We start from the raw sequence: 12,223 nt of genomic DNA on the forward strand, positions 1-12,223 counted from the left end.
CAACCACGTGTATTTTCAAATTTCCCCTCCATGTGACCCGAAGGGGGCAGACTACAAAAATGATCTTGCCTCTCTGACCCTGGGATTTCCTCCTGTTTCGTTCCATCTGCTGCCTCTAAGGAGATAGTAAAGTCATACCTCGATTGAAGCTACAGATTATGTAACTTCCCCTGCCCACCATGTCAGTACAAGGAAGGATCCATATTATAATGCATAATGATTGCTTATAACTCCTCGCCAGGAAAACACAAAGAATAGACAAACTAGTACATTTATTATGCTTTGCAACCAAAACAAATAAAAGAAGATTCAGTACTGGAACAATGAGTTCTTGTGCAGCAGCTATTTTCCTTTGCATCAGGGGGAGGGATGCACTTCACAAGCATAATATTTCTTTTGTCTTTGAGAACAATTGTTGAGGCACTGAACAGTCTCATAGGTACCTGCCTGAGCGATGCCCAGTGTAAACCTGTTTAATGAACTGCAACCCATCACCCTCCAAAACTCTCCACTGACTTTTTTCCCTTTCAAATGGAACTGCTGCTACAAAATCATACAACCCCACTAGATTACGTGAATTAACGTTGTCCACTGTGGACCTGAATTTTTATTTGACCCTTCTTCGCCACACCACAGGTTCCTCTTCCTAACACATGGGAGTCGTCCCTGCTTGGTGACTTGTACTACTACGTGCTCAAGGTCCCCACACCACATCTTGCATCCTCAGGTTCTAAACTGTTAACAAAAGCTAGATGCATCCTGATATGGGACCAGCTAGGGCATAATGACTGGACTTTTCCTTTCAGACGTGTCAGTTTCCTTTTCAAGTAAGCTAACTAATTAAATATGAGTTGGCCACTTTGCCTGGCTCTGCATGGTTCTTCAAATCCATTTTGCCTAATAAGCAGTCATTTTAGTACAGATGGAGGTTAAGAATAAAGTCAACAGATGGTCATTGTGATCTGCAAATTCCGGAGGTCATGCTTGTGAGGGAACATAATGCATATACTAAATTAATAATTCCCAATATCCAAAACAGACAACCCCTGAAGATTGGAGGTGAAGCGCCAAGCTCACAATCTATTTGCCCCTTCCGGGGGCCTACCATATTCTGTCAAAGACCATCCCATGCTTCAAGCGAGGTTGGGGACCATAAAATGTCTTCTGAAGCATAGTTAGGACAATTGGTGAAGGCTATCAATTTCCACCTAAAGACAAAAGTCAAACAGACCCTTTACCATTTGACCTTACATAAAGGAGCATTGATCAGTGCAATCATCCTGCAATGCCACGACTATGCAAACTCCATGTCCACACAGAGTCACCTAAATCTGATCTACAGACTTTGATGCAGAATAATTGTTGAGCGATCAAATGCAGGTGTAGACCTTATGATCATGTATGAGCAATGTTAGAAGCATTGCATCAACTCCCTTTTATATGGCGCTACAATCTCAAGATCCTCGTTTTGATTCCCACAGCATTTCGCTATACAAGACCTATTAACATCAGCTCCACTGTCCAAAGACACAGTGTAACAAGATTGTAGGCTTCTAGCAGCCGCCTAGTCCCCAGATTTAAACTACTTTCAGGAAGATCCTGAAACTCAGATTCCTTCATTGAGTGTTCTTCGAGGAGTATCCCTAAGTCTAAACTTTGGTGGTGTAATTGAAGCGGCGTTCATGCTGTGGTGGGTGGTGTTAACAAATGCTTTAAAGGAATTTACATGTGACATGCTGAATGATACAAAAATGACAAACAATATATAATAAAGAAATCTACAAAAACACTGCTCAGCAACAGGGAGCAAAGATTCCATATCATGATCCTAATCTATGAGGACAGCATTATTGGCAATTGTGACATATTAAATTGGAAGGGATTACAAAAGTTGTGATGGGAGTGCTTGAAACTTTGGGGTACATTTAAGAGAAAATCTCAGAGAGCAGAGCTGTGCCAAATTTGGCAATGCCGCATTCCAACATTTTCAAAACACAGGGATGCGCCATATTCACAAGAATACAGCGCACCCCTTTGTTTTCCCTAGCACTGGCGCTAAATTTAGCAGCCTGGCGCCAATGCAGGCACCCTTGCACCATAGTGCAAGGGCACCTGCGTTGCAGGGAATGATTGTTTATGCGCAGGAAGGTGTTCCTTCCTGCACATAAACAATCACTAATGGCGATTTGTTAATTCTCTGTCTGCTGCAGAATGCAGCACATATAGAATTAGCAAATCGTCATTATTTAATGATTGTTTATGTGCAGGAAGGGACACCTACCTACACATAACCAATTATTAACGGAGAATGCAGCACACATAGAAAAAGCAAAAATGAAGAGGGGTAAAATTATTTCTCCTCATTTCGCCATTCTAGCATCTGCTCTTGAATGGCATTCGTTTTTGGCGCTGCCTCAGATTTACATATCCTTGTAAAACTGGCGCAGTGTCAACAGCAATGGGTGTTGAGGTGGAGCACCAACAGCAACACCCATTACACGCCCCCTTTCACACTAAGTGATGCGTGTAAAGGGGCTTTGTTTACACCGCAGTATTAAGCCACAAAAATTGGCTTACCGCTGCTTTGTAAATACAGAGAAGGGCATATCGCCACCAGAACATTGCTAAAAGTGGCGTTTTGGTGGCCATATCCCCATGCAAAGATGCCCCATTGCCTTCCAAGCTATGAAGGATAAGAGATTTGAGAATATATATTTTGGAATACATCTGGATCTCTATCAACTTTATTCTGGTGCACCGTCCTTCAATTTTGAATCTACACTAACTTCTGTTTAACCAGACAAAGTTGCCACAGAACATGGAAAGCATTCTACTGCTAAAATGCATCCACAAAAAGATAAAGACCACTGACAACATTCATAACCTCAGCCACTGTGGCATCAATAGCTGCCATTTTTCTGCGGTCCATGTGTGATGTGCTGCTCCAGTCAGGGTTTTTTTCTCTGAATCCTAGTACTTATAGTCCTTTTTTATATGGAATAAACAATACTAAAAGTCACAGAATAAAAAAAAAACACCTGGACTAGAGCAGCACATCACAGATGGACCTGGGAAACCTGGCAGGGCTGGGCATCAGGAAAAAAACTGCCCTCTCTTACCTGAAGCAGTGACCCAAGAGTCACAGTAAATAGCCTTCATTTTACAGTTTTTAAGTACGGGTTCTGCACACTTCAATGTGAAAATCAAAAATGTAGGAAAAAAATCTAATATTGTCCTACTGGTCTTCCTTTTTTAGATCAAGCCTAGGCAGCGTGCATGCACTGTCTTCGAGACATGCTGTATTCACTCTGTGGGCTTCGAACACGCCCAGCGCTTTTCATTAGTTGTTTGGTCTGCCTTTCGAAATTCCTTTGGTGCCGTTGGTGAATAGTTAACATTTGTCATGAATTTTGGCTGTTTTGTTCCCACCCTGGAGACTGCCTTTGCTACATGGATCTTTTCGCTATCGACCATATGTTTAGTTACTGTGCACTCCTTTTTAATTAGCCTTTGTTGCAATTGCTTTCTAACACCATTTACACGTGGCCTTGGCCTCTTCCTCACTATCCTTCTCCAAACTCTGCCCGGCCCACATTCACCCCTTCCTCCACTTGTCTCTTATGCCTGCCCTGTTTCTCTGTGCCCATCTGAGCCTTTTCTACTCCTCCTGTTCTCCCATTCACGTGCCGGGCAGCGAGGGCGAAAGTGGACTTGTAGGTCTTGCTGCTGCTAGCAGACCCAATCCCTAGTAGTCAAGCCCATCTCCTCCCTGGGGAAGTTCAGTTCTGTCCACAGGCTCCACCCCGGCCCCTAACTGGCTCTCCGCCTTCCTCCTCTTCCTGTCTTCGTACTCATTCTCCCCACCCCCAATTTCTTGATGCACCAGTTAATTCACACTTTCAATTTCGAGGTGCCTTATTGACCATGTTGTCGGTGCTTTGCTTGCAACAGTCTTCCTTACAAGTTTATAACTAGCTGATGTTGTGATGAATGCCTTTTCTTTCACTTAAGCAACTTTTTCCTGCCCTTTCCCACATACTAAGATTCCTTGCTCCATCCTCCTCTTCCTTGGCCCTCCTCTGTCCATCCCATCCTCTGATTCTTTGTGCCCTCTGTGTCACATGCCCCATCCGTTGTCCTTCTCTCCTCCCATCCAGTAATCCTGCCTGTCCTCTATGGCCTCGCCTCTCTTCCTCTGCCCTTCCTCTTTCCTCTGTGCCTCGTTAAACTGGGGTATGAGGGCACCTGTCTGGCCCAGGCTGGGGGTGTCCCTCTGCCAGCTGCCACAGCCTGGCCTCTTCCTTTGCTCAAACCTACAGCAGAGCAACATAGCTGACACCCTCAATGGAAGGATCAGCTTCGGCGTGAAGTACTGCCCAGCTGTAAATTGTGGTGCAGACTGGGAGTGACCCGTCTGTACTGGAGTCTCAGTGTAATGCGGAATTGAGCAGTCTGTTGGTGTGTCTTTCTCTGAGCACTCTGCTCTAAACTTGAGGTTTGTGTATGCCCCTGTCTCTAATCGCTAACCCTGCAACTCTCTCTTCTCTTATCTGAACCTAGAGTTTTGTACCCCTTTTTTCAGGTTATCTGAGGGGGCGTGCTCGTGTCTTCTCCCTTGTGACTGTATCCCCCGTGTGAGTGAATTGGTTTGTAATGGATCTTGCAGTTGTATCTATGCTGGACTGTGTGCGTGTGGTAGACGTAACCTAGCATGTTTCTGAACATCCCTCCTTGAGTTTCTCATTGTGACCATCTGATCGATGAAAGTGCATTTTCATTAGGTTTTCTGTATCCTTTATAAGGTGACGTAGTGGATGAGTGCATTTTTAAATCTTAGTAAACCCATTGCGTAACAGTGATTTTGTTTTTATGACTGGCGCAGCAGGGAGCGGAGCAGGCAGTGTGGGCTTTCAATGCAATATTTACTTGTTTTGCTACCAGTTTTCTTTCACTAACACTTTAATGCCCATGCATGTCGCTGGTGAGGTTGAAACATGTTCCTTTTACTGGCCCTGGTATTTAACTATCTGCAGCCTGGGGTCAGAAGGGCACTTGTTGCTTGCAGAGGTGACCACATCTGGATATTTTAACTGTATAAACCGTCAGCGCCAGTGGGTGTGACAGAGGGACAGGGGTGGAAGGTGGCCAGCTAGGCTGACATTCTAGCCCCAGGTGTTAAATATTTTAGCAGATGGACCAGCAGTGGCAGAGCATTTGGAGCCTATGTTTTAGCAAGCTGGAGCTGAACTGCGACCTCTTTAGGTGTGTTCAGGCCCCAGCAGGTGAGTGGAACCTTCTGAAAAGTGGAATCATTTGTAATCATTCGTTGAATGTGCTCGTTCTTGAGATTCTGTCACAACTGCTCTGGCCCAAATGTAGTCCTATCTTTAAAAAAAGAAAAAAGTGTTTTTGAGCTTCACTGTTACAGAGTTTAATCCATTGCTGCCTTGTTTTCGGGCTCTCTACTGCCGCAGCCCTACACAGTAGACACCCTTTGCTGTTGGTGAACTGGAAGTTTCATGCGGAAAACTGAAAGTCCCAGAATGCAATGGGCATGAGCGATCACACCTGGCGTGGGGATTCTAGGTATCTCTGGCAATGCAATTCCAAATGTATAAAACAACTGCAAAGTATCAAGGAGTTTATGAAGGAAACAACTTCAAAAGTAGCATAAGTAAATCTCTCTTCCCTAAATCTCTGTATATATTTGTCTTTTGCTTTTATCCTTACAGCCTTACATTCTTGGGTACAAACAGAATGTAATTAGTGGTTCTTCTCCATTAATCAAAAGTTGTTGTGGGCTGTGTTATTAAGGTCGGTTGGAGCTTAGCATTAAAATATTGCTAAGGAGGGGCAGGTGCTTTACTGCATTCCATAAGTACTCCTAAGAGTATATGTGAGTGGACCACAAATGCACATCCTCCTGCTCCTCACATCCACTTCCTCATGCACCACAAATCCACTTCCCCAGCACAGTATCTCCTTTCTCTTCCCCCAGCCTATGCACTTGTCTCCCTTCCACTGCCCTGTACCCACTCAATCTGCATATTCCCACCCTAAGCAGTGCCTCTTCACATTTCTGTGTCTCTCCCAGTGTATTGTTTCTCCTCACTGTGTACTGTACTCCCTCATGCATTTACCTTCTTATAGTCCCAAGTCAGCTGAGCACCAGTGTAGCACCACCACCTCAGCATCACTCAGCACCACCTGACTATCATTCAGAATCACCTGAGCACCACCTCAGCATCCGCACAACCCCATCTTGGCATCTACACAGCACGACCTCCTAATCACGCACCACCACCAGTGCAGCACCCAACTCAGCATCACCTCAGCACCAGCACAACACCACCTCAACATCAGCACAGCACCGTCTTAGCATCAGCACAACACCACCTCCGCATCAGTGCAACACCATCAGTGTAGCCCCCCCTCAGCACCAGCACAGCCCCACCTCAGATGCAAATCAGCACAAATACAGCATGACTTGGGCATCAGCACATTACCTCAGCATAGCACCAACTCAGCATCACTCAGCACATCCTGAGCACAAGCTCAGTACCACCTGAGCACCAGCGCAGCACCACCACCTCAGCATAACTCAGCACCACTACAGCATGACTCAACAGCACCACAGCATCACTCAGCACCACCTCAGCATCAGCACAGTTCTATCTGAGCACCACCTCAGTACAGCACCATCTCAGCATCAGCACACCACCTCCTCCTCATCAGTGCACCACCACCAGTGCAACATCAACTCAGCATCAGTAGAGCACAAGCGCAGCACCACCTCAGCACCAGCGCAACACCACCTCAACATCAGCACAGCACCAGCTCACCATTAGCAGAGCACCACCTCTGCATCAGTGCAACACCACCAACGCAGCCCCACCTCAGCTGCAACTCAGCACCACTTCAGCATCAGTGCAGCACCACCTCCGCATCAGCACAGCATCACGTCAGCACAGCCCCAACTCAGCATCCCTCAGCACCACCTGAGCCCCAGCCCAGCACCACCTAAGCACCATCACAGCACCACCTCAGCATCAGCGCAGCACCAGTGCAGCACCACCTCAACATCAGCACAGCACCATCTCATAATCAGCTCAACACCAGTTCCGCATCAGTGCACCACCACCAGTGCAGCCCCACCTCAGCACCAGCGCAGCACCACCTCAGCACCATTGCAGCACCACCTCAACATAAGCACAGCACCATCTCAGCATCAGCACAGCACCACCTCCACATCAGTGCAGCACCACTTCAGCACAGCACCATCGGAGCACCAGCAAAACACCACCGCCGCAGCACCACACATAATTACACTCTACATAATAACACTCAGTGCAACATAACTAAACTCCACATGTTTACACTCAACTCAATACAACATAAAAAATACCCCACATAAATGCACTCAATGTCACATATAAACAATCGAAATAAATGCACTACACACCATGACACATAATTCAAATAAGCATAATTTTACACAACGCCACCACTGGCGGCCGGAACAGGTAAGAGCAGTGGGGAAGTAGGGCGGTGGGGTGGGGTGGGTCTGGGGGTGGTGGAAGTCGTCAGTCGATACGATAGGTAATATTAAATAAAAAAAATGTTTAAAAACAATGTGGCGAGTGCAAGGTACGTGGTTTTATTTTATTATTTTATTTAATATTACCTATCCCGTCATCTGTCGATCTGCACCACCGTCGACCCCACCCCACCGCTCTTACCTGTGCCGGATGCTACTGAACGCCACACAGTTACACGCCACACAATTAAACTACACACATTTCAAATCCACACCACATAATTCCACACCAAACTACATATTTCAACTACACAACACAATTCCACAACACAACACACACCATCAATGCACACCACAAATTCCCACATCATGCCACAAAATTTGACAGCACACCATATAATTCAACTTCTCAACATGCCACTACACAACACACAATACATTTCCATATAATTAACACCATATCACAAAATCACACTCTAAATATTTCCAATACAGTTAATACCATTAAATTACTATCCACATATTTCCAAGGCACACCATACCACATACGTCCACTAGACAATTCTCCACCACACCACACAATTCCACAACAAACAATTCCAAAACAACACTTCTCTAACTTGCACTTCCACCAACCCGGTCATCTCTCTCCCACACACCCACTGCCCCTCTCATCTCTCCCTCACACTGCCACTACCCTTCTCATCTTGCAATTCCACTATCCCCTTTCATCCCTCCCGCCCTCACACTCCCCCTCTCCTCTCTATAATGCCTGCTCACACATGCTACCTTTCTGTACCACCTAGCACTGTGCAAAAGTCCACCTCTCGCCCCCACCTCCTGGATGCCTCTCCTACTCGTCCCTGTCTTGCTCTCTCTCTCCTGTACTCCCTCTCACACCTCTCTCTTGCTCTCTCCCCACCACGTTCATATTAGTTCACTTCCGTTCTTCAAGCACAATTTCTTTCCCATGCCTTTTCAACATTTCGGTCCCTCAAACCCATGCTCTTCTCCTCTTCTTAGGATCTGTTCTGTGGACACAGGCGTTCCCTCTTTGTGCATCTGTGGCCTGTTCTTCCCTTCTTTCTCCCTTTCTTGCACACTCTTTCTGCTCCTCTATCTAGAGTGCATTCACCACTTGATGCACAAACTACCTACTCCTCTCTATCTTCTTTTCTATCTATTCTGTGCAGCTCTCACCCCTATCTATTCACCATGTCACATAATTCGACTACACACCACACAATTCCACAACTAACAATCCCAATTCAACCCACATAATTCCACTCTAAACCACATGCATCCACCCCACACCAAAACACAAAGATAAAAGACTGTCATTTACATTGCCAATAGCTCTGACTCTTGCAAATGCGAGACCCATTGCATTGCAAATGCTTGTTATCCCATTTTTCGGGTTTTTGCTTTTCTGTGCTATAGGGGCCTGAAGACATAAGTGCACCCTTTTGAGTAAAATGTGCTTTACAGACCTGAAAAACAAGTGTCTCTCTTGTAACACCTTGCAGTTTTACACAAGCAGCAGTGAAGAGGCTAGTGCACCTCAAAGGAGCTGCTATCAAAAGATTCCTTGAGGACACATTTTATAATTCATTTGCTCAAAAATATGTTATTGCTAATATACAATCTATAGAAAAAAGAAAAAAACAGGCAAAGATGTCCTGCAAATGAAAAGAGAAACACAAATCAACATAAAACAGGAAACCAAACCCTCCCATTACATATGCTCATCATCTGCCAGGTATAGGTATAGCTTAACATCTTAATCACAGCGAGAAGGGGAGGCACAAACCCTGTGTCTCAAAATGGCTGCTGTGAGTGGCTGGACTGTCTGACTGGCGCGATGAGCTTTTATGGTGCTGACTAAGAAGGTTTTGGTCCTTTTATCACACACGGTTGTCTGAGGAATGCTACAGGCCTCTCCTCTCCTGATAGCGTTGGGCAACCTCCTGGGCCTATCTCTAGTGGAGCAGATAGCACAGTGCGTTGGGCCTGCGGCCTAGCATTCGTTGGCAGGAGAGCGAGCATTCCCTTCAGTTGAACACAGGGTACTAAATTTAGACCAGCCTGGCAGCTTATGATGCAGTGGCACACATAATAGTTGCTCTGCTCAGACATGAGTGGTACACAGGCCCCGTCACCTCTAAAGCTCACGGATAAGGTCACTCCTAGATCTGAGAAACAACGGAGTATGTACTAATGACACACTACAGTAAAAATACATACCCAATCCTCTGCATGCTTTCTGTGACTTTGGGGGGGGGGGGGGGGTGGCAACCACTATGACATTTTGAAATTGACTATAGTGCACATGCATCAATCCTAAAACCAACAAATGACGCACATCATCAAAGGACATCTGTTAACTCAAGATCTACAGGCATGAGAAGCAATAACTGACAGTGATGAATGGAAAGACATCAAAAGATTTTCCACTGTGCCATTCATCTGTCAGTGCGGCTGAGCCTAATCCAAAAATAAAAATCCTTCTATGTCCTTTGTGTGGGCTTAATTCTAGCAATAAAAAACTGGCACAATGGTTTAATCCTATTTATTGCATGAGGTTTTTCTACAGCGCCAACGTGTTTCTTTTCCGACACTTCACACTTCTAAGCACTTAAAGACTCTAATAGTACAGGGGCACAAAAATATTGGGGCATTTTCAGAAGACCTAGAGCGGGGCTGGAAACACAGTGTGCATCATCAACAAGACACTTAACGAATCCAGGAGTATTGTTTGCTGTTCTTCAGCAGGTGCTCAGGATATTCAATTGTGTTTTGTCTCTGCTCCTAATTCAATTCAAAATGTAGCAAAACCCGTACCAGCTGGGCGCAAAACAAAGTGAAAATGCAAGCATAGGCAAGCAACAAAGTTCTATCTTTGTTAAGCTAGTTCATATTTTGATGGTCAATATTTAAAAACACCTAGGCCTCTTCATCAGGCAGATTGTGGCCTGGAAACTAGCCAATTTAACTATGTTTTAGCTCTTTTGCAAGTCTATTAAAAAAAATTGTCAAAGTCCCCTCAAAGGTTGAACGGTCTGCTTAAGGGTTCTGTATCACGAATGCCTGTCGAAGTATTGCTGTCCCCTTGTGTAAATTCTGTAATGTGATCAGTGGACTGTTCTGGAAGCACCACGCTCATGCTCCACCGCTTTCCTACAGGTTAGGATGCTGCTCGCCTTGTTAGTATGGTTGCCCCCTGGCTTTCCGAGAGTCTTACCTGACACCAGGGCCTCCACCGTGGCCATGTGCATGAGGGTGTTGTCGCTCACGGGCCACTCCTCGGTGGAGAGCACCAGCTTCTCCAGGCCGCCCAGCTCCTTCAGCTCCCGGTGGATCTGCACACCTGAGCCGCAGATTTCCCAGCTGAAGTTCCGGTAGCCCAGCGCATCCCCTACCCCGGTGAGCAACATGGCGGCCTTGAACTTGTCCATGGCGCGTGCCTGCCTCCTCCTTTGTCTTCCGGCGGCGCGTGGAGCTCAGCTGTCCCCTTTGTGTTCCGCCGCTCCTAGACTTTATACTGGCTATTGCTCGCAGCATGGGGGTTCTCTGTATAAGGCAAGGCACGCCCCTCTGGGCTCTGCCACTGCCCCTCTTGTCTCAAACAACAGTCTAAACTTAGCCGCTCGCTCTCTATTCTCTTCCAAGTCCCTAATCCTGCTGGGGTGTATATTACTTCTGTGCGACATATTCAGTGTTTCACAGTGAAGGGCTCCTACAGAGGAAACTGAAATCGCAAGTGAATGATGCTGACAACAATTTATAATCGAAAAAGCTTTGCCTACAAATGCAAGTTGTGTACTTAAAGAGAGCATATGTCACAGACTTGTACTTCCTTTTATATTAACACATTTCAGGGCATATGTAGTACTTTAGTAAGTCCAGCCACGGTAAATGGAAACAAACATATGACCCCTTTACAACATGCTTTGCACTTTCACCTCTCACAAATGGCTGCAGCATTATATAATTGGCTGACTCAACATGGCATTTTGGATTGGCTTATACCAAAGCACCTACATTTATTTTGTGCCTCTCCTTTGCCACTGACAGAGCACTACCATGCCCCTCAGTATTTACACAAAATGCAGAGGTATGGCGAAGGCCCATTCCATCTTTGTTTCATTTTGAGCAAGGATGAGAGAGTTCCAAATGTTACGGTCTGATTCTGGGCCTACCCATCTGCGACCTGTTTCGAGATATGTCAGCTTATTTAAGCGTTGCTATTACAAAAACAGCCCTTTTCAAATATTCGTTCGATTTCCTTCTATGTGACCTTGCATTTGAAGTCCCTGTTAGCGGAAAGGTACCTTGGGGTTAAATGGCTGTAGTCGCCTTTCTGAATGTCAGTGCTGATGTCTCTTGAGTAATATGACCTTCTGTGAGCACATAGCATTTTTGCAGATACAGAATCACTATTCTCAGCCTACCTGCACAAAACCACAATTATAAGTTAAGTTAAGGTTTATAGTCCTTTGTTCTGCAGCCTGTGATCTCCAAGAGTCTCCCTCGTTTTCTCTCCTCATACCTCTTTACCATGGTCCTGTGGGCTCTTAGGGGATGCAGCGGGGCTTCAGGACTCCCAGCCCTACAGGTTACTGTACCTCCCTGGATCTAGGTTTCAACCCCGATTTAAATGTTTTGCCAGCCTTCACACACCATCAG

The 12,223-nt window shown here is 45.7% G+C and overlaps 1 protein-coding gene across 2 annotated transcripts in view; it reads right to left on the minus strand.

Annotated features, from left to right (window-relative positions):
• ADPRHL1 (ADP-ribosylhydrolase like 1) overlaps positions 1–11,086 on the minus strand; it is a 554,849-nt gene extending 543,763 nt beyond the window's left edge. Inside the window, exon 1 of one of the 2 annotated variants that reach the window (XM_085622701.1) lies at positions 10,779–11,086. In XM_085622701.1, coding sequence (XP_085478827.1) covers positions 10,779–10,992 — 214 coding nt within the window. In that variant the 5' untranslated portion in view covers positions 10,993–11,086. The remainder of the gene's footprint in view (positions 1–10,778) is intronic. The other variant, XM_085622702.1, reaches the window with a different exon arrangement.
• Positions 11,087–12,223: the final 1,137 nt, after the last annotated feature.

This window comes from Triturus cristatus, chromosome 8, assembly GCF_964204655.1.
Source record: "Triturus cristatus chromosome 8, aTriCri1.1, whole genome shotgun sequence".
Taxonomy (NCBI): domain Eukaryota; kingdom Metazoa; phylum Chordata; class Amphibia; order Caudata; family Salamandridae; genus Triturus; species Triturus cristatus.